Genomic DNA, 22817 nt, shown 5'->3' with positions numbered 1-22817 from the left:
TCTGAATAATCTATCCCTTCTCTCTGAATGTCCCCCCTCACCACCAACCTAGCCTTTAGCCTTTCAATTGTACCATCTGAGTTATGCTTCACCTTGTACACCCATTTACAGGGTAAAGCTTTCTTCCCTGGTGGTAAGGATACAACATCCCAGGTGTTATTTATCTCAAGTGCTGAAATTTCAGCATCCATGGCCTTTTTCCAACCAGGATGCAAAGAAGCTTGTAGATAACTACTAGGTTCTGATGTGGTAGAAATAGATTGAAGGAGGTGCTGGTTGTCTATAGAAAGAGCATGGAAAGAAAATACATTTGGCTTGAGAGGTTTAGATAGACAGGAACTAAGATCGGATAGGTAGATGCTATTGCAAATGTAATCATTTAAGTAGGTTGGTCTCTGAGTTACCCTGTCAGATTTTCTGACTGGTGGGGGTGGAATTGGAATAGGTGTGCTGATTGGTGAAGGAGAAAATGATCTGGAAGGGATGGGTGAGTAAGAAGGACATGAAGTAGAAGCAGAGTCTGAAGGTGTTAGGTTGATGTCGGTTGAAGTAGAGGGACCAGGATATGTAGAGGAACTGCTAGGTGAGGAGTGAGTAGATGTAGGTGAAAAGGTTGGTAGAGATGTTCTAGAAGAGTATTCTGTTGAGTTATGGGTTAAGGTATCTGGTGGAATCGTATCCTGGGGAAAAAAAGGAAAATCAGATGTGAGGGGTGAGTGGAAAAGAAAAGGGAATTGATCTTCATGAAACCTAACATCTCTAGACACAAACACCCTTTTAGTGTCAAGATCCAGAACCTTGTAACCTTTCTGATGTTGTGCATATCCAAGGAACACACAACCTTTTGCCCTTGGTTCAAACTTCCCTCTGTTGTGAGACAAAGTTGAGACATAGCACAAACAACCAAAACTTTTGAGGGATTCATAGCTAGGTTGTTTACCAAGCAATACCTCATAGGGTGTTGATCCATTCAGAACCTTAGAAGGGATTCTATTGATCAGATATGTAGCTGTCAGTACACATTCTCCCCAGTATTGGAGAGGCACCTTAGATTGAAATAAAAGTGCCCTTGCTACTTCCAAGATATGTCTATGCTTCCTCTCAACCACTCCATTCTGTTGAGGGGTAGAAACACAAGAGGTTTCATGTATAATCCCTTCTGATTCAAGAAAACTTGCCTCTATTGAACCTTTTCCTAGTTCCATGGCATTATCAGATCTGATTTTCTGAACTTTCAAGTTAAACTGTCTCTCTGTCATGCACAGAAATGATTTCAAAACTGAAAAAGCATTCCCCTTAGAACTTAAGAGAAAAGTCCAAGTGGCTCTACTATAGTCATCCACAATAGTCAAGAAATACCTATAACCATTATAAGTCACAGTCTTGAATGGCCCCCATGTGTCAATATGAATCAAATCAAAGATAGCAGAACTTTTAATATGACTCAAAGGGAAAGGCATTCTGGTTTGCCTAGCTTGAGGACAGATGTGGCACACACAATTAAACTTAGAGGGAAACTTAATGAAAGGTAGTCTTCTCATTACTGAAAAGGGCAAATGCCCTAGCCTAACATGCCATTGCTTTACAGTAGATGTAGCAACATTAGCTAAAGGTACTGAAAAGGAAACAGAAGTAGAAATAACACTGGAATTTCTCCCTTTTGGAATGGAAACTACATATTTTTTCTCTCTTTTGGGAGAGATAGACTCTATTCTAGTTGGCTGAAACAGGTACAATCCATCTCTGACTTCACCAAAAACTTGTCTCTTCCCCACTAAAGGGACCTGCAATAGACACCCATTAGAAGTTAGATTCAAGGAACAACTGAATTGAAGACATAACTTATGAACAGATAATAAGTTATATTTGAAAGAAGGTACATGAAGCACCCTATGAAGAACCATATCAGGCTGAATAGACACACTTCCTATATGTGTAACACACAACTGGAATGAATCAGGTAAGCTAATGTGCAAAGGTGCAGGAAGAGGAGTAAGAGATAGGAAAGAATTAGCATCAAAACACATATGTTCAGAGGCCCCTGAGTCAATTATCCATGTTTTAGTGTTGAAAACAGCAAGACAAGTTCCTGTGTATTGGAGTATGGTACCAGCTACAGCATTAGCATTGATTTCTGATGTTGTGGCTGCTGCACTTCCAATTTGCACTTGCTTGATTATGTTCACCAATTCTGACACTTGCTCCTTACTGAAAAATTGGTTTTGACTGCTGATATTTCCTTCACTAGATGTGTTGTTCTTCTCTTGACCTTCTTGTCCTGTCACCACTGCATTTCCCTTTATGACAGGGTGATAATTTATTGATTTTGTGAATTGAAAATCATCTGGGAATCCTATTAGTCTGTAACATTCTTCCCTCACATGCCCTGTTCTCATACAATGACTACAACTCACATTAGGATTGTACTTTGCCTTCCTTTTGAACTTTTGTTGCATGTTCTGAAAATTCCCCTGTTTCTGAGGAGTTCCCCATGATTTCTGAATATTGTTCCTTTGATTAAACTTCCCTTGAGCTCCTACCATAAAAGATGCAGCATCTGTTGGATATTGTGGGCTAACAAATATTTCCCTCTGACTTTCATCTTGCAGGAGGATGGAATAGGCATGATCCATATTTGGAAGTGGGCTTCATCATGAGGATGTTGCCTCTTGCATGTGCATACACATCATTCAATCCCATTAGAAATTGGATGACTCTCTGATCCTCTAGGAACTTGGCTACCTTCTTCTTCCCTTCACACACACAGGTACAAGTGCATCCTAGATGTGAGTTCAGGGAATCTAACTCATCCCATAACTTTTTCAGAGTTGTGAAGTATCCTGCAATACTGCTGTTTCCCTGAACTGTCTTAGTAACTTCCTTTTGTAGGTGGTAGAGCTTGGCTCCATTGGATTGTCCAAATCTATGTTCAAGACTATTCCAAAGTTCTTTTGCAGATTTGGAATAGATTACACTGTCTCCTATCTCTTTGGTTAGAGAATTTAAGAACCATGAGGTTACCATGTCATTGCACCTACTCCATTGTGCATGATCCTTTGAATCCAAGGCAGGCTCATCACAAATCCCATTGATGAATCCCAGCTTGTTCTTGGCTGACAATGCAATCAGCATTGACCTTCTCCATCCTGGGAATCCTCTTCCATCAAAAGGTGAGGTCACAAGAGTCATCCCAGGGGCATCTGAAGAGTGAAGAAAATAGGGATGGTTGACATCATGATTGACTGCTTGACTTGTTGATCCAGAAGGAGGAGTTACTGAAGAATCTGTTCCAGTCATGGTGATAAAACAAGTTGAGTTCAAAGAAGAAGATTAGAAGTCAAGCAGTGAGTTTTAGAAGATGGAGTTCAAGCAGTTCAAGCAGATTTCTGCTCTGATACCATGAAAGAATGAGAGGACTGATGATGCAGTGAATTTTTCTTGTCTTGTATATTTACCCTGTAGCTGCTATATACATTACATCCTATAGATACAACAAATGTACATATAATATTCCTAGACAATGGTATTGTTTACTATGTGAGTCCATACTCACTTTTAGTGCATGCTCACTAATACAAATGTGGGCATGTGCTCACTCATGTGTATGGTACTAATAAATGAATGGCCAGGATGTGTTTATGTGTTCTAATCCAACGGTCAGGATTAGATCTTCTGATCTGAGTATCAACAGCTATAATGCTGCCACGTCACTGTCCACTTATCAGTATCAATGTGTTTTCATTTTGTCTTCTTCTTCTTTGCTTTGATGCCTCGCCTGTTCTTCTGTCTCTCTGTCTCTGTGATGCTGCTGCTTCTTCTGTTCTTCAACAAATATTGCGTTGTACCAATTTTATATTCATCTGAAAATTACTGCCGCCTTTTTCGGTTTCCCTTTTTACTGCCGCTCATTCTTGCCGCACCACGCGGTGCAATTACACGATGCATTTCGAAATGATACTACTAGTACAGATATTCAACAGCGGTGCCTTCATTTTATGTCTACGGAGGCAACAACCGCTTTGATTTTAGTTATCACATAACGGGACTACTTTTCCTTCTTTGGGAGTGATTATGTAGTCCAACCTTAATAAACTAGCAAGCAAAAGCAAATGATTTCTCGTCGGAAGAGATAATAATGTATTGTCAATCTTCCAAGGTTAATCAGTACTAAAGAAGCAGCATTAATAGCCAATACTTCATTGGTGCAAAAGTTGGACGCTTTAGTACATCATATCGGTCTTTTTTACTCCTCAGCGTAATGCCGCGGAGAAGCATAACCCATCAACCACAGGCCTTATTTAAGGAGAAAAACAAAGAATCATCAGAAAGTGAAACCATGAATTGAATAAATATTCACCAACACATATATATACTGTATTTGCAAGTGTGCAAAGTATACATACAACAAGACTTGAGCTTTATAAAAAATGAAATTAATTTTTGGTTTGTGCCTTTTGGGAAAAGTATAATTAAACGAAGTGAATAGAGTGTGACCAAGCAGGTGCCAAGCAGGTCCATGTCCACTTGGAAGATTATGTTCATTATCCAACGTTATGAGATATATATGTTGGCCTTCTCTTAGTTTCGAGTATCATGTAGTATGGTAACTTTGTACTCCTATTAACAATATCTAAGAAACTATTTGTTGTTATGGTATGATCCCAACCTATGGTTTTAAGCGCTCTGAATTTTGGCTGAGGTGAGACAACCATAGACGGGGTACGTGATCTTGATCCCACAAATAAATCTCCAAGCTGCATCATCTAAATGGACCAAGTAGAACATCCAAAACAAAATTGGAGCATCGTTTGGGGGCATTACTAGTCTGAGTAGTCTCTGTCTGAATAGGTAGAAGCACGGCTTGAGTAGTCTGAGTCTGAAGGAAGGCATCAGCCAGCATCTGCCCAAGATGGACTTGTGCTAGTGTGGTAATGTGCACATAATCCATTCCCACAGGGAGCCCTTTGGCATCAACGGTTCTTACGTTTGGAAGATTAATACCCAGTTGTGCTTTTCTAACCTGCCCCTTATAAGGCCCTAGAGATGATGCCAGTGCTACCTACACCCACACCAACCAAATAAATTAACCAAAGTATGCAAGTTTCCTTGATAAAGACGTGGACCACTCTTAACTAACTGTCTGAGTACTCCAATAATGACATTAAAAGAGTTGCACAGCATTGAATTTGAACTCCTTATCTTTAAAGCAACTTGGGTTTTCTGAAAAAGAAAGAGAGCAACCATTCCAGGTCACCTCGAATTTTCATGTAGTACAAGAATAGAGACTCATCAAAACTTGCTAAAGAATCCCTCCGTCCCAGAAATTAATTAGTAAAAAGTAATGTTGAAAGTACGATAGTCAGATCACTTATTTTCAATCTCAAATCAAGAATTAACTTTTAGATGCTTACTTAAAACAAAATGTACTTTAAGTTGCAATAAATTATAAGAGAAATATTTAAAATTGTATGAAAAAAGTTACTAATAAAATACCTTTTCACCCCAAAATACTAGTAGTACAATTTTGACGAAAAGAATAAGTGGGGTTTGGACATAAGAATTGTAAAATTTCAAAAAAAAAAGTGAAAAAAATATTTGAAAATCAGAGTTGTGTTTGGACATGAATATAATTTTGGATTGTTTTGAAGTTTTGCGAGTGATCTGAGCGAAAATTTTAAAAAACAACTTTTTCAAATTTTCGGAAAAATTCCAAAATGCATCTTCAATTGAAAATTAAAAATTTTATGAACAACCGTCTATTTCGAAAGAAGCGATCGTATGTCCAAACGGGCTCTAAGTATATTTTTGCCAACTACTGTTTGAATGACAAAAATATATTTTTTCAATTACCTGAATCACAGGCAAAGTAGGTGACTGTAGATCACGGCGCACACTCTTGAATAATCTCTTTAATCTAAATTTGTACAATTTGGCATCCTCAAGAGTCTGGGTATCACTCTCACCTTGGTACCACAGCAAAGCTTGGAGCTTCCCACCTCCTTGCAACGCAGCCTCTGTCCTTCTTATCATCTGATTATATAAACCACCCCCACGAACCCATTCACTTATATTTGTACCCCCAATAGCACAAGGCACCAAACCAATCACTCCAAAGCTTGGATCTTTCTCAACAACTGAATTTGCAAATGACATTCCTGGCCCAACCCCGCAAACTTTACCCAAATCTATGTCTTGGTGAAGTGGTTCTTGAGCTTCAACCCATGTAAATCCTGCACTAAGTCTGAGGATATTTGGGTTGGATTGACATTCTGGTGGAATTATACCATCCCATGTTTCATTAACTATGCCATTTTGGCCATGGTTAGTGACACCACCTCGGCCGGACATGTTACTTTGTCCGGCTAATATGAATATGTTTTGGACAAGTGAAATTGAAACATTTGCTAGATCTGCGGTATTTACCCATCTAATGTGTGTTAGAAGTATTAACCAAAGAAAAGGGATCATTGTTTTCTTGAAATTGAGGCAAAATGAGACATCAAGCAAGTCTCGCCATAAGAAGGAAAGAATATAGGAAGGGCAGGTACAGGTAGGAGTGTGATAAGGTGAGAGGAGGTTGCTGCTGCCTACTGGCCCATTCTTTAAGCAAAATGTGTTGATTTCTTTATAACAACTGTATTAGATTTTTTTATTCCAAGCTGCTACTTTATTTATCAGCTGTGAATAAGACTAGGAGACAAACTTTTTAGCTGTTCAAGTTTCTACATCTAAGCATTTGTCAATTCCACCTCATTAAACTACTGTCTTCATGGGCACTTTAATTTGTATCATCATATTACTTGATCACTTTCATTTCCATATCCTAGTGTTAGAAAGTGACTCTACCAGTTATTTACGGTGTCTTTTCCTGACTTTTAAAGAAGGCAACAAAAGGAAATCCAAATATGCACCAGGTATTGAATCCTGCTAGTTTTTAAGACTAGAATAAGAATAGTAACCTAATAATTGCAACTTTACTTGCATCATTTTACTATTCATAAGCATATGCTTATCCCAAAAAATAAGAAGAATGACCACCTTTTACCCTATGTGTATTACGGCCAAAATTGGGGAGTTCGACTTTGGGGCTACTATGCCGCTCCACGCCTAACCTCGAAGAAGCTCGAAGCAGAGCGTGAGGTGCGACCCCGAGGTGTGTCCCTCGAGGGAGCACATCGAAGGCTCACTATGATCGACCTCGGAGCAGTACAATCAATGATCATCATGGAAAGGCGGGAAAATTCCCAAATACACGTGGATTAGAGCTGACTAGGTCTGCAAGAATAGTATAAATCTGTACTAAGTCATTATACAGCTCTACCAATAGTATTTCCTTGTTATTATTAGACATGTACTATGTTGGATTCCTCCTCATATATAAAAGGGACCCTTGTCATTTTGTAACACACACAATATCGAATACATAGAACATTCTCTGCTTTTCTTGCCCAAACGTGCTCAACAATTACTCTACAGCTTTATTGCTCCTCATTTATTAAATTCATTTATTGTTCATCATTTGTTCATTTATTGTTCTTCATTTATTGCTCATCATCAACCTTTAAAGGCTGCCCTCGAGGTCCCATATCGCTGAGCTCGAGGCCCTCAACCTTGTGACCATACGGGTTTGCTTATCATTTCTTGCTCATTTACACTAAGCATTATTCGCCTAACAACTAGTATTAAGATAAATCACATATTTTTAGAACCACAAATCAAATATAATTGTAAATACCATTTTCAAGGTAAACAGTTTGGCGCCCACCGTGGGGCTAAAAATAATAGTGATTGTTTTGGTGCTAGTTTCTGATAACACGCGTTACTCTTCACATTTTTTCTTGTCAAAGATTCTTTGATTTCAGGCTTAATCATGTCTAGCACACAAAATGCACCTCTTCACGATAGTGAAGTGTTGAGATATATACTATTAACCATGAATTTTGGTTTGGATATAGCATTTATTATGGAACAATTGCTTATTCAATTTTAATAAAGTTTTAAATAGATAAGATATTTGTATGTATCCTTTACTTATATAGTAGATGATTTAGTGTATAGAGTTTAACTTATACACGGAAGATTAAATAATCGGTTCTTATAAGTATAAAGATCATGTTCACAATTTAATGATGGAACTGGACAAACCATCAGGAATGATTGTAGCACAAGATTAAAGATAATTTATCTTGATTATGGGAATGGTTTAATTCCAACTGTTTGTGCTAGTACATTTTATATGTATTGAACGGACCAAGTAGAGATAAGTATTTTATACTGACTTAATAAAATAAACTCTCTAACCATTAAATGTACTTATACTCTTAATCTTGATATAATTGTTATTAATTGTGTATATTATTATTGTTTTGATTTATTAAAAGGCGAGATTCTTTCGTGGGTCAATAAGTCTGATAGATTGGACAATAATAATATACATTGGCAAAGTAATAGTTAGTTGATGGAATCCATGTCTCGGTCTAGAGATTGATGATACACCTTTATGAAAGCTTATAAGTTTTCATGTGTAAATCCTGTAGGTGGATTTTATATCTGTCACATGAAATAAGTTAAGCGAAAGTATAAAGGAAATAATCAATGAATTAAATTGTCAGTAATTTAATTAATTTGATTAGTATCTGAATCTTAACATGGGGAGTTAAATAAGATTTAATGGAAGAATTTCAAAATTGAACTGAGGAGTGCAGTTACGAATTTTTAGTGGAATAATTTGTAACTTATTATGGTAGTATTAATTCAGATATTTCGAATTAAGTCCATAATAGGAAGCCTCATTAATTAAATATTGCGGTCTCTGTTGTGCCCGAATAATTAAAAATTAAATGGAATTCTATTTCTTGGTGGAAAAGGAAGACCCAACAGATTTAGGAAAAGAGTTTTTAACCCTAAACCTATGGCTATATAAAGAGGTCTTATTCCATAAGGAGACAATGTTTTTACCACATGCTTTTCCTAGGAGAAATTCGCCCACACGAATTTCGCTAATTCCAGGCATTATTCGGGTCACACAGCAAAAGACTGTGGAACTGGAGGATGATCTCGTGGGCGGTTTTGCTCTTGCTTGGAGGCTTCTCGCGATCACAGTTTATGTTCGATTAAAATCTGTGATTATGTGTTGTCTATATTACATGCAAGTGATCCTGGCTATTTGCTTCCGTTGTTCATACCTGCTTTCCATCAATTGGTATGAGAGTCTGCTTGAATCTAAATAGATAATCCACATGTTATATGTTCATATTCAATTTTATATGATTCACGATAGAGTGCCTGTCGAGTTTCAACCACGGTATCAGCAATGGAAGTTTTGATTATGTAATACTTGTTCGCAAAGTGTTATAGTTGTTTGTCTTGTTTATATTGTTGGTTCAAACTTTTAGACATAGTGTCTAGTAGTAATTGTTTGGCCTGAAGCAATACAAACGATGAAAGCAAAAGAGAAAAAAAATTACAGGATGACCGCTGATTTTGGTTTTAACGGCGGCGGAAGTTACTCGTTTTTGGGTTCCAAATTAGGTTTACATATATTTTGGTAGTTAGTTGGTTCTTGTCTTGTGGAAACATGTGTACGATTTCCTATTCTTTAGGGAATATAATAATGCATGAACAAGTAAATAAAAAGAAAACATAGGTTGGGTGGTAACGTAGTAGTAACTACTCTTCTTATGTGTTAGAAGTCCTTTGGACTTTGTTAAATTCTATCAATAGTTTACATTAGTGAAGTCAGTAGCTTTCTCAAAATTGCTTTGTGCGGCGTTAACAATCCAAACATTTTGGGGCAATGTTTATTCTCAACTTTGCACAACTGAAGTGAGATTTTGAGTTATTTTTCCTCCTGAAAAGCTATGTAAGTAACGAAACTTAGTGGTCCTGGTCTCACTGAATTCTTGACATTAAGTGTTGGACCCGTGGCTCACAGAGGGTTATAATCATATGGGCATTGTATCTCCGTTTCTTTATTATTGTGTATAATTAAGAATTTATGATTAATAAATAGGTATCATTCAGGTAATTTATTCATTGAGTATCATTAAAAACTCTAAAAGTTTTACATATGTGAGATGATATAATACATGGATTGAGAATTTATGATTAATAAATAGTTATTTTATTTGAAATCATTAAAATTTCTTAATAGCTTTATACATGTATAACTATATAAACACATGGATTGTGAGTTATGGTTAATAAATAGGATCCACAAAAAAAATGGTCTATTTATTTGAGTCATGAATAAATATACTCAATATATCATGTGTAAATTATCTTGGATCAATGTATGCTAGTGATAGAGTTTTCATCTACACAAAAGAGGTTTACCTCTTGATACTAGTGACATTAAACTAATTCATGAGAAAATACATTGAGGTTTTCACCAACTATGATGAAAAGTAATATCTTGAATTCTCATGTGTATAAAATGGGAGGGCAATTGGATGTAAGAGGCGGTTTATATACCTTACACAAAAGGAAGGATATAATCAATGTTATGTGCTCATAGAATAATTATAAGGATAATAAAAAACATGATCGTATTTATTTTAATCCATGACAATGCCTAAAACGGTTATTCTCCGAATTTGGTTATAGATTTGGGGGTCATGTTTTTGATGAACTCTAATTAACCTAAAATTTGGTAGGTCCATCGGAAACGACTTGGCGAGAAACACTCACTGCTGTGCAATGAATCACGTTATTTTTGGGTGTTTTGAGATCATTTAGATGGGGTTTTAAAGCAGTTTATTGGATTAAATAAGCTTTAAATATGAAAAACTATTCTTTATATATCGGTTTTATTTGTGTTAAATCTGGAACATGACTACACATGATGATTTAATTTAATATGATATATGAAAAGAATGTAAATCACATTGGTTGAATCTTAAATTCGCCTAAAAAGACTTATTCGAATTTAGTTCAGTTTTGATGATCACCATCTCCAATTGACCTGAAATTTGGTGGGTTCATCGGAAATAACCTGATAAAAAAATACTCATTACTATGTAGAGAATTATGTCGTATTTCGGCAGTTCAGGGTCATTTAGATAGGTTTTTTGGCAGTTTGCGGGATTAAAATGTGATTTAGATATGAAAAGTAATTCCTTTTATGTCAGTCTTATTTTATTAAATCTGGAACATGATGACGCATGTTTATTTTATATGAACTGATATATGATTGGAACGTATGCCATGTTTTAAATTCCTAAAAATGCTTAAATGGTAGCTTTTCAAATTTGGTTGTTGTTTTGAAGATCACGACTTTTAATGATCTCCAATTGACCCGAAATTTGGTAGGTCTATCGGAAAACTCCGGTAAATAATACTGGTTGTATGCAATGGATAACATTAATTTACTGTTTCATCACTGTCTAGATGGGGTTTTGAGCATTTTGTGAATTTTAGAACTTAATCCTTAGAGAAAATTTCGTGGTTGTGATCAAGTGTTGATAGGAATTAACCCCTATGGTCTCCACTATTCATTTATAGTAAGATAATAAATTTACGCATCGACTTTAGGTCTTCCTCCATATCGGATAAATTTATTATGAACTTACTGAGTATAATTACTAGTAGTTGATAACATGTATTGACTCTTCATCTAAGTTCACACGTTGAATCCATTTTGTAATTATAATGCAACCATGATTAAGTGGTGATAAAAATATATTTCTATGGTTTTCCACTATTAATTTCAAGTGAGTGTAAATTTACGCGTCGACTTTAGGTCTTCCTCCATATCGGATAAATTTATTGTAAGCTCACTAGGTGAAATACTAGTTATTAATATCATGTACTTACTCTCCATCTGAGTATACATGTTGGATCAATGGATCTAGAGCTATTAGTTATGATATATACAATTGACTAAAAATAACAGTTTGCTCTCCATCTGAGTTGGTTATGTTTCTTTTTTGGATTGTATAATTCTTGCATTATATAATATATTTTGCATGAATGGCTCTTTTCCATCGGAATTTTCTACTCAAGATGCATATATGTATATATATTGAATGCAGTCTGAATTTTATTATTCAGTGTTAATTGACTTATTATGATCTATTTAATGTTGTATATCTCAACTCCACAATGACTTCATGTAGTTTGTCGCATCACTAATAAAAAAATTCCTATTGTCGTTATAAGATGTTAATTTAATGGATGCATTTTATGTATCATTTGCTCTAAGGAATTTAATTTCGATTTTTGAGAAAAATAAGAGATGTATATTTAATTTATTTTAAAATAATGATTGTGTTATTGAGCTTCATAAATATCCTATCTCTTGTGGTACATAGATGCATGACCTTGTTATTGTTAATGTCGATCTCCTAAACTGAATAATATTAATCTACCTTATAAGAGAAAATGTTCTTTAAAGTTTGAGTGAAACTTATCTGTGCACTTTTGTCTAAGTCATATTAATCTGGATATGATTTCAAGGTGGTCAAGGATGAACCTTAAGGTTCATTAAAAGTAGAGGCACTACCAACTTGTGGATCTTGTTTAAAAGGAAATATGACTAAAAGACATTTCTGCTTAAAGGAAAGAGAGCTGGTGATAAGCTAGAACTAATCTATTTTCGATTGTGATATCCAAGGAACATATAGGGAAGAGGTCATTTTGAGTATTTTTATGACGTTCATAAATGATTATTCAAACTATGAATATATTTATTTGATGCACCGTAAGTCTGAATGCTTTGAATAATTTCAGGATTTTAAGGCTTGATACGGAGAAGCACCATAAAAATATATTAAATTACTATGATCTGATCGTAGGTGGCTAGTACTTCTCTACAAAGTTCATTAATTACTTATCAAAATAGAAGATAATATCTCAATTGTCTACATCGGATACTCTATAATAGAGTGGTGTAGTAGAGAGAAGAAATAAGACTCTTATGGAGATGTTTAGAGTAATGGTGAGTTATTCATATTTATTTCTTTTTTCGTTATGATATGCCGTAGAAACTGCAATTACATTATGATTTTAGTTCTTTCTAAATTAGTATCTTGGACCCCATAGAATTATGGACTTAACGTAAGTCTAGTATGCAGAGAGTTCGGATATGAAATTGTCCAATATATATAGTGAAAGGGAAAACATATAAGATAAAATCAAGGATGAATGTTTGCACATTTATTGGATATCCAAGGGAACGAAAGGAGGTTTATTTTGTTTTCCTAAAGAAAAGGAGGTAATTGTTAGCACAAATACCGGTTCTATATAATAGGATATATTTAATAAACTATGTTCCTAGAAGCAAGCTAGTATTATAAGAACTAAGCAAAGAAATAACAAATGAATAATGTGAAAATTCAAACGCTCAAGAACATACAACTCTATTTGTCGAAATTGACACTCCATTGCATTTGAGTAGTGGGAGAAACATTAATAGACAAAAAAAATTACTACCTCCAAGTAGTGGGAGTGATGTTGAGCAGAGAACACCACAAGAAGAAGTCATTAATATTTCAATACCGCAAGGTATTGAAGAAAATATTAGTAGTACTTCGTCGTAGTGGGAGAATAGTAGGAAAATCATAGTTTGGTATGTACTCTTGGGAGAGTTTCATAACAAGATCCCTGAAGAGCTTAACACCATACTAGCTAATTACGACAAAGCACTACTAGACAAAGATTACATTTGAAAATGACTTGGCAAGTTCCTTTTAGCAAAAGCTTATTGGCATAGACTTTTAATAGTCGTGCAAAAGGGTAGCTGTGAAAGTTTTATGCATGATTATGAGTCTAAGTGGGAGATCGTTAGGGTATATATTATTAACCATGCATTTATACATAGTATATTCTAATAATTGTCACGGTTAAAAGTCTAAGTGGGAGATTGTTGGGATATATACTATTAACCATGAATTTTGGTTTGGATATAACATTTATTATGGAACAATTGCTTATTCAATTTTAATAAAGTTTTAAATAGATCAGATATTTGTATATATCCTTTACTTATATAGTAGATGATTTAGTGTATAGAGTTTAACTTATACACGGAAGATTAAATAATCGGTTCTTATAAGTATAAAGATCATGTTCACAATCTAATGATGGAATTGGACAAACCATCAGGAATGATTGTAGCACAGGATTAAAGATAATTTATCTTGATTATGGGAATGGTTTAATTCCAACTGTTTGTGCTGGTACATTTTGTATGTATTGAACGGACCAAGTAGAGATAAGTATTTTATACTGACTTAATAAAATAAACTCTCTAGCTATTAAATGTACTTATACTCTTAATCTTGATATAATTGTTATTAGCTGTGTATATTATTATTGTTTTGATTTATTAAAAGGCGAGATTCTTTTGTGGGTCAATAAGTCTGATAGATTGGACAATAATAATATACATTGGCAAAGTAATAGCTAGTTGATGGAATCCATGTCTCGGTCTAGAGATTGATGATACACATTTATGAAAGCTTATAAGTTTTCATGTGTAAATCCTGTAGGTGGATTTTGTTTCCGTCATATGAAATAAGTTAAGTGAAAGTCTAAAGGAAATAATCAATGAATTAAATTGTCAGTAATTTAATTAATTTGATTAGTATCTGAATCTTAACATGGGGAGTTAAATAAGATTTAATGGAAGAATTTCGAAATTGAACTAAGCAGTGCAGTTACGAATTTTTAGTGGAATAATTTGTAACTTATTATGGTAGTATTAATTTAGATATTTCAAATTAAGTCCATAATAGGAAGCCTCATTAATTAAATACTGTGGTCCTTGTTGTGCCCGAATAATTAGGAATTAAATAGAATTCTATTTCTTGATGGAAAAGGAAGACCCAACAGATTTAGGAAAAGAGTTTTTAACCCTAAAACCTGTGGCTACATAAAGAGGTCTTATTCCATAAGGAGACAAGGTTTTTACCACATGCTTTTCCTAGGAGAGATTCGCCCACACGAATTTCGCTAATACGAGGCATTATTCGGGTCACACAGTAGAAGACTATGGAACTGGAGGATGATCTCGTGGGTGGTTTCGCTCTTGCATGGAGGCTTCTCGCGATCGCGATCACGCTTCAAGAGATAAGTATCGATTTTATGTTCAATTAAAATATGTGATTATGTGTTGTCTATATTGTATGCAAGTGATCCTGGCTATTTGCTTCCGTTGTTCATACCTGTTTTCCATCATGAAGGACTTGGAGAAAACAACAACATATGGCTGGGTGTACCGCCTATAAACCCTGAGGGAGTATCGAACGTGGAGCCAGCTGATATCAGCTCCCACAACGTTCTAAACACGGAAGCTGGCGCGGACCTCGTAAGGAACGGAAGCAGGGAAGCCTATGCTGGAGCCCAAGAAGCACGAGGTATGAAAGAAGGAGGAATCAGCCTCCAAGTCATTGTTGAATTGTTGCAAGCACAACAAATGGCTATTGCTCAGATGCAAAGTCAACAAAAAACTCCAAGCACAGCAGCACCGGAAACGGTTCCTCGAGTTGAGCAGACACCAGAGAGATCGAGTAATAACGGGTCAGCAACGGACCCCACTATAGTGAAGATGCTCGAGGACCTCACTAAAAGGATTGAATTAGGAGAAAAGAAGATAGAGGCTAACGATAAAAAGGCGTAGACTTATAATTCGAGGGTCGATCAGATCCCGAGCGCACCCCCGATTCTGAAGGGCATAGATTCAAAGAAGTTCATACAGGAACCATTCCCACCAAGTGCGGCTCCAAAGCCAATCCCGAAGAAATTCAGAATGCCCGATATCCCGAAATACAATGGGACCATGGACCCCAATGAGCACGTTACCGCTTATACTTGTGCGGTAAAAGGGAACGACTTGAAGGATGACGAAATTGAGTCCGTCTTATTGAAGAAATTTGGAGAAATACTGTCAAAGGGGGTTATGATGTGGTATCATAAACTACCCCTAAAATTCAATAGATTCATTTGCCATGTTGGCAGACTCTTTTGTGAGGGCATACGCTGGTGCCATCAAGGTCGCCACCAGAAAGTCCGATGTCCTCAAAATCAAACAGAGAGAAAACGAGATGCTAAGGGAATTTGTATCTCGTTTCAGATGGAACGAATGGAATTACCACCAGTCTTCGAAGACTGGGCAGTACAGGCCTTCACTCAAGGTTTGAACGAATGAAGCTCGGTAGCCTCGAATCATTTAAAACAAAATTTAATCGAATATCCCACCGCAACCTGTGCGGATGTGCACAACAGGTATCAATCGAAGATCAGGGTCGAAAACGACCAATTAGGAGCCCCCTCGGGCTCAGTATATCCTAGCAGGCTCTTAACGAAGGAACAAAGGTTTACAGAAAGGGAGTCGAGTCCAAAAAAGGAAAGATACTAGGCGTACGTAGAAGATCGAAGAAACACCCCGAGGTGTAATATACCTCTAGGCGATCGAAGGACAAATCAAGGTCAAAGTTCTCGGGGACTCATGAGTAAAGCTGGATTCGATAGGCATACTGGGCCAGTAGAGGCACCCTGGCTATCCGAGTATAACTTCAACATCGATGTCTCAGACATCGTATCGGCCATAGGTAAAATCAAAGATACTAGTTGGCCAAAACCCATACTGTTAGACCCTTCACAGAGGAACCCTAACTTGGTATGCAAATATCATGGCACCCACGGTCATGATTCGAGAAGAGGTAGCCCGACTAATCAGCGAAGGGCACCTTCGAGAGTTCCTCAGCGACCGAGCCAAAAACCAATTCCGGGAAAGAGAGGCGAATAAGAAAAATGAACCAGAAGAACCACAGAACGTTATCTACATGATCATTGGAGGGGTCGACGCCCCACAGGGACCCGTTGTCAAGCGAACGAAAATATCCATCACCAGTAAAAAACAAACTCGGAGTTACATACCAGAGGATGCTCTCACATTTGGCGAAGAGGACATTGAGACCTTGTCTCAGCATCATAATGACGCACTGGTAATTTCTTTTCTTTTGGATAAGTTTCAAATTAAACGTGTGCTAGTGGATCCAGGTAGTTCGGCCAACATAATCAAGTCGAGGGTGGTGGAGCAGCTCGGACTTCTAGATCAGATTGTACCCGTCTCTCGACTCCTTAATGGATTCAACATGGAGAGCGAGACAACGAAAGGAGAGGTCATCCTCCCGGTCGACGTGGCCGGTACAATCCAAGATACCAAGTTTCATGTCGTCGAAGACAATATGAGGTACAATGCCTTACTTGGAAGGCTGTGGATACACAGTATGAGGGCAGTGCCATCAACCCTTCATCAAATGATGAAGTTTACAATCAAGGATGGAGTAAAAGCAGTATACGAGGAGCAGCACGCAGCAAGAGAGATGTTCGCGGTGCACGACGCAACACCAACATCAATGCCCTCAACATCAAAGAAGCCAAAAGACAAGCAAACGGCCAAATAGCAACCACGACCTACATTCTCGGCTCCACCCAAATGAGTGAATAAAGGACTGTGTCGCGTCCTCGAAGCAAGCAATTAAAATGGATCGAGGCTTTAACGCTATCAATGCTAAGGTACGACCTTCTCCCTTTTCATTTATGTTTTATACTAACTTACTGCAGGTGTTCGATTGAAAGGAATCGAAGCGCCCTCCAGCTCAAAGACCTTAGGTTTTAAAGCATGCGTTGCACTCTTTTTCGCTTAGACCTGATTTTATCCCGAACAGTTTTTACCGCCAAGGTTTTTAACGAGACAACATCCATATGCTACCTAAAAGTACTCATTAAGTATTCAAGGTTTCTCTTCGATCAACCCCAAATACTGGGGGGAATCACCGGGGGGTCACCTCTTAGAAGAAACCAAACTACGCCTAGGAGGACCTCGATAGGAGATTGTTGTATTAGGCCAAACGATCAAAAGAACTGTGTCCATGTAGAATAGTCGAGCCTCCAAAGGAAAAAAACATGTACGGATATATCAAGTAATTGAGGAAGCCCCTTTGCTTACCAAAACACTTTGTGCCTCAAAGAAGTTCACTACTTTCTCATAAAACGGCTCAAATGACTGAAACTCTCGAACACTCGAGGAGTGTCGTCAATAGTCAGTTCATCGAGCCATCGAAAAGTTGAATTCGTAAGACCTCGAGCAGGTAACTTCGAGCTCATAAGCCCTCAGTGAGGCAATATCAAATCTGTAAGACCTTAAAAAGGCATAACCCCGATATTAAGGCCAAGGCTATATATCGAACTTATAAGACCCTTAAAAAGGCATACCCTTGATATAGACGCCAAGGTCACCACACATGGGGACTAAAGGCTACGACCGAATTAACGCGGCTCAGAGACGTCGGACTACCGCCATAAAACTAAAGGCCTCCAAATACTTCGAAAATACTTTGAAAAGAACTGGTTAATCAGGCTACCCCCAGCATAAGCAAAGGAGCTTCGATCATATCAGCGCCAAACAATGAAAAGGGTTCGAGACAATCAGCCTTCAGCAAAAGGCTTCAAAAAATCAGCCTTCAAGAGAACCTCCCGAGGTACTCAATTATCGTCACATATCGACTCATAATTGAGGTTCTTATTTGAGCCGTCGAAGAGTCGGACAAACACAAATATGCCAAGGCATAATCAAAACTTCAAAGTCTTCACCCGAAATGGGGAAAACTATAGCCATATTAGAGGTCGCATCGACCCAAACTAAAAGGGCCTAAGGGCCAATATGTAAGAGCCTAAGTGCCAGTCTAAAGAGCCTAAGGGCCAATATGTTGAAAATCTAAGGGTCAATGAGCCTGAGTCAAAACTTGATTCGAGGACCGAGCCCTGAACGGTCAACTATTATCAATTACTCATCAAGCACAACCTAAGGGTTCCTATCTTAAAGTCCAACATATCGAAATAATTATCGACAAGCATCAACACTCAAAACATAAACAAAGACACAAGCAAGTGGAAATTCATATGAAAGGAAAACCAAAGGGTTCCTTTTTATTATAAATAATGGTACAGAGATACATTTACAACACTCCCGCAGGGAGCCCTATACAAGGAACAAGAAAGAAAAACCTAGTCTACCCTCTAGAACTTAGACTTTCCCCCCTCGGGGACTATGTCACCATCGGCTCTATCGGGACCATTTCCCTCACCAGCCCTCTCCTCGTTGTCTTCAGAATTGGAAATGAGGAACTTGGCATCGAACTCATCTGCCTTGGCCTACTCTATCTCCCCCGAGAAATCGAAGCCCTTATCATGAATCTCCTCGAGAGTTTCCCTCTACGATTTGCATCGGGCATATTCATTGCTTCTCCTCTATAGATCGGAAGCCCCCCTCAACTCCGTACGAGCTTCAGTAGCATCTTTCAAATAGATGGCCACCTTCTTATCGGCCTTTGCTCAGACCTCCTCGGCTTCGGCTCGAGCATCCACGACTTCGGCCTTCATCTTCAAAAGATCCATTTCAATCTTAGCAATCTTGCTCATCTAGACTGAGTCACCTTCCCGAGCATTACGAAGTTGTATCTCAAGGGCGGAGGCCTTAGACAAAGCGTTCCTTTTAGCCACAACATGAATATTTATTTACGCCTTCAAGTCATTGCATTTAGAATTGACCTGGTTGGCTTCGCCCTGAAGGCGCTCCAGCGTCTCTGTCTTTCTCTGCAACTAGGATACCGAAACGTTCATTTCCGAATATGGGGGGAAGGAACTTGTACACCCTCAAAATAGAAGTTACCTGTTTCTCGAGGTTGCCTTCATAATCATGACTTCGGTCCAACTCTGATCAAAGATGTATCAGCTCTCTTGTCTTCTTATCACGAAGAAACCTGATGGATTTCTCCCCATTCAAGGCTTTATGCAAATTAGCCTCACAGCAAAGCAACCCAGACTTGAGCTTATCGAAGGTCTACGAGAAAGGAAAGTTCAGTTAAAAAGGAGAGAGTATGAAGTTGGAAAAGTGATAATAAATCAAAACTCACCATAGAGTAGAGCCGCTGAGCTTCCTCGAAGGCCGACTTCGCATCTACTGGCTTGGTCTCATCGGCCCTGGTAGAGCCACCTGAGGCGCTCCGATTGGGTGGAGATACGTCGAAGCCCATTCCCCTCAGAGTATTTCCCGACGTCCGAAAACCAGCTGCCAAATCAGGTAATAAAGGACCTTTACCTTTCCTCGCTTGTGGAATCTCTCCCTCGAGCCTAGGGGCCTCGAGCCCAGAAGGCTCAACAGTCTCAGGAGGCCTCCTGGTTCGAGACATCAATATAGAGTCATCCTCTCTGGGTGCATTGATGTCCGCAGAACGACCGATAAAAATGAGGTCTTCGTCAGCGGAAACATCCTCCTCGCACCCTCGAGCAGATCCTGCTTTGCTATGGGAATACTCGCCCTTCGAGGACCTTTTCCTTTTGTTATCCTTCCCTGCCTCAGGTATCGATGGTCCTTCCTCCTCCTCGAAAGGGAACGATCTCACCTCAGAAAACTCACAGATGCCTGCAACAAAGAAATTAGTGTACGAAAGGGAAAGTACTCCTCAAGAGGAGGACTACATAGCACATACCATGGTGCTTAGCCTCCCATTTGCCCTTAAACAAATCTTGCCAATTGCGCTCATCATAAGTCGAAGAGGCCGCCAGTTTGCGGGCCCAGCCCGCAAGATCAGGAACCTCATTTGGCATCTATGGGATCGTTGCGAAAAAGAAAAGAAAATGCCATTACGGAGTCTGGCTTCAGTGAGAACAAAAATAATAGAATACAGTGTATCACTTACGCTTGAAATTCCATTTCTCGGGAAACGGCAGGAACTCTGCAGGAATAATATCAACAGTCCTCACTCGAACAAACCGACTTATCCATCCTCGATCCATGTCCTCCTTATCACTGTAGATAAAGGGCCTGGTGGATCGGCTTCGTAGTGTAATTAGACCTTGGTGATGTAAAGGCTGATACAATCTGATGAGATGGCTAAGAGTAGACTCGAGCCCGGCCTTTTCAGCAAAAAATCTCATCATCAGCACAATTTGCCAAAAAGACGGATGGATCTGAGCCAAAGTAACTCGATGTCTTCGACAGAATTCGAGCACGAGTCGGTCGAGAGGACCCAATGTAAAAGGGTACGTGTACATTTTCAGAAACCCCTCTACGTGGGCCATGATATCCTCTTCCCGGGAGGATACCTGCAGCCTTACCTTCTCTCCCCATCCGCAGTCTCTCCTCACAGCCTCAAGGTGTCTCTCTTCTATTTATTGAATGAACCTCGATGCATGTTCTCGATGGCTCGGAACATCGAGAGGTTTCTCTATCGTGAAATCTCTCTTCGAGACGAAACAATTTGAAGTTACCTCACCAAACGCTAGTAGTGTACCACCGGCCAGGCGGAAGCAGAGGTAGGACTTCCCTCTTCTTGATGAGCGGATTTGGGCATGGTATCCATAGCTCCTTTAACCCAAGAAAGTGAAGATGAAAATTCAGGCGAAAGCTTTGATCTGATGCGGTACTATAACTAGCACAAAAAAGGAACTCTACAAAGAAAGGTAGTTGCACAAAGCGGCAAAACCTTCAAAGAACGGAAAGAAAGTATATATAAGAAGAGTGTCAACTATTCATTAATTTTGATAGCCAATCAGCTCTCATGATGCAATTATGACTTTTTGGGAATTGTACCGACGAGGCCATTTCGGTCACTTCACTGTCATGTCACATGAATAACATTACAACCCCGTGTTAGAGGCATCGAGGAGTCAAATCGAGTCCTTACCAACCCGACCTAGGGAAGGTATGCAATCGAAACCAGAACAACCTAATCTAAAGGGTCTCTGTTATTCCGAGCTCGAAAAAGTTAAATTCAAGTTCGAAGCTTGACTTTGGCATAAACACTAAAAGCAAAACTTTGAAGACATTAAATGAGAAAATCCTTTGCATTCCAAAAATATATTTACAAAAGCGCATTTACAAAACTCCTACATGGAGTCTATGTACAAAAGAAGAAGAAGTAAAAAGAACAAAGGTGGCTTAGTCTTCATCTTCGCTACTCCCCGAGCCACTCACAGAGCCCTCATCCGAAGTAGTCGGAGCTGCTGACTCCTCTTCCAAGGCCTTCGCTTCTTCGATCTCGGCGAAGAGATCAAAACCCTTGGCATGCACTTCCTCGAAGGCCTTTCTCCGAGCCTATAACCGAGCATGTGCAAGGGCGCGAGCCAGTTTGAGCTCGGCCTCTTCAGATATCTCCCTGGCTCGAGTATTTGCTGCAACAACATCATCCCAATACGAGGATAAGAGTGCATCGGCTTCAGACTTAGCCATGGATAACTCGACAGTCAACTCAGCACGAAGCACCTAGAATTTGTGAGCCTCCTCCTTAGCACCTTGAAGAAGACCCTAGGTCGAGGCCAGCTCCCCTCGAAGAGTATCCCTTTCCAAGGTCGTACTATCCTTGCACCGCTTCAGCTTTAGTATCTCGGCATCTTTGGCCGAAATCTCTTCCCGAAGCAGCTCCGCTAGGGCATCCCTTCGCTCGATCTGCAAATGCCGAGCCAATATAGTAAATACAAAGTTATGAAAAATACTAGCAAACTCATGAATATCGAACTACCTGCTCAATGAAGTTGGCCCGATCTTGGAGCACTTTCTCTGAGCTTGGTCAAAGGCTGTTCAATTCATCCTCCCTTCGTGCGTATAGAGTTTTTAGCTCTTTTGAATTCGTGGCAAACTTCTTAAACTCCTCTTCACTATGGGTCAATTCAGCTCTTAATTTGGAGAAGGCCTGGTCATACAACATCATGACCTATACCACGAAGGAAAGAAGTTGGAAAAACAAAGATCAAAACTCAAGGCACAAGGCACAAAGGTTATGTAAAAATCACCTATTTTTGGAGTTTCGCAG

The 22817-nt window shown here is 38.6% G+C and overlaps 2 protein-coding genes and 1 long non-coding RNA gene across 4 annotated transcripts; 2 read left to right on the top strand and 1 right to left on the bottom strand.

Annotated features, from left to right (window-relative positions):
- Positions 1–2630: 2630 nt before the first annotated feature.
- Positions 2631–3673, top strand: LOC138889165 (uncharacterized). Its single transcript, XR_011406911.1, has 2 exons — positions 2631–2767; positions 2890–3673. It is a non-coding gene; the product is annotated as an uncharacterized lncRNA (long non-coding RNA).
- A 647-nt stretch (positions 3674–4320) lies between these two features.
- Positions 4321–6766, bottom strand: LOC104213987 (probable carbohydrate esterase At4g34215). 2 transcript variants are annotated; one of them, XM_009763571.2, is made up of 2 exons: positions 5851–6761; positions 4321–5059 (listed from the first exon to the last, which is right to left on the bottom strand). In XM_009763571.2, exons 1-2 carry the CDS (start codon positions 6466–6468, stop codon positions 4760–4762), a joined length of 918 nt encoding a protein of 305 aa, XP_009761873.1. In that variant the 5' UTR covers positions 6469–6761; the 3' UTR covers positions 4321–4759. The 2 variants fall into 2 exon arrangements, with proteins under 2 accessions (XP_009761873.1, XP_070028328.1); XM_070172227.1 differs by having other exon boundaries at positions 5012–5220; positions 5851–6766.
- A 9880-nt stretch (positions 6767–16646) lies between these two features.
- Positions 16647–17408, top strand: LOC138890165 (uncharacterized). The gene has a single exon (XM_070173529.1). The coding sequence runs from the start codon at positions 16647–16649 to the stop codon at positions 17406–17408; it is 762 nt and encodes a 253-aa protein (XP_070029630.1).
- Positions 17409–22817: the final 5409 nt, after the last annotated feature.

The sequence above is a fragment of the Nicotiana sylvestris genome, chromosome 4 (genome assembly GCF_000393655.2).
Source record: "Nicotiana sylvestris chromosome 4, ASM39365v2, whole genome shotgun sequence".
NCBI classification, from domain to species: domain Eukaryota; kingdom Viridiplantae; phylum Streptophyta; class Magnoliopsida; order Solanales; family Solanaceae; genus Nicotiana; species Nicotiana sylvestris.
The sequence above is the reverse complement of the archived record's forward strand: the minus strand, read 5'-3'. Positions and strand labels throughout refer to the sequence as shown.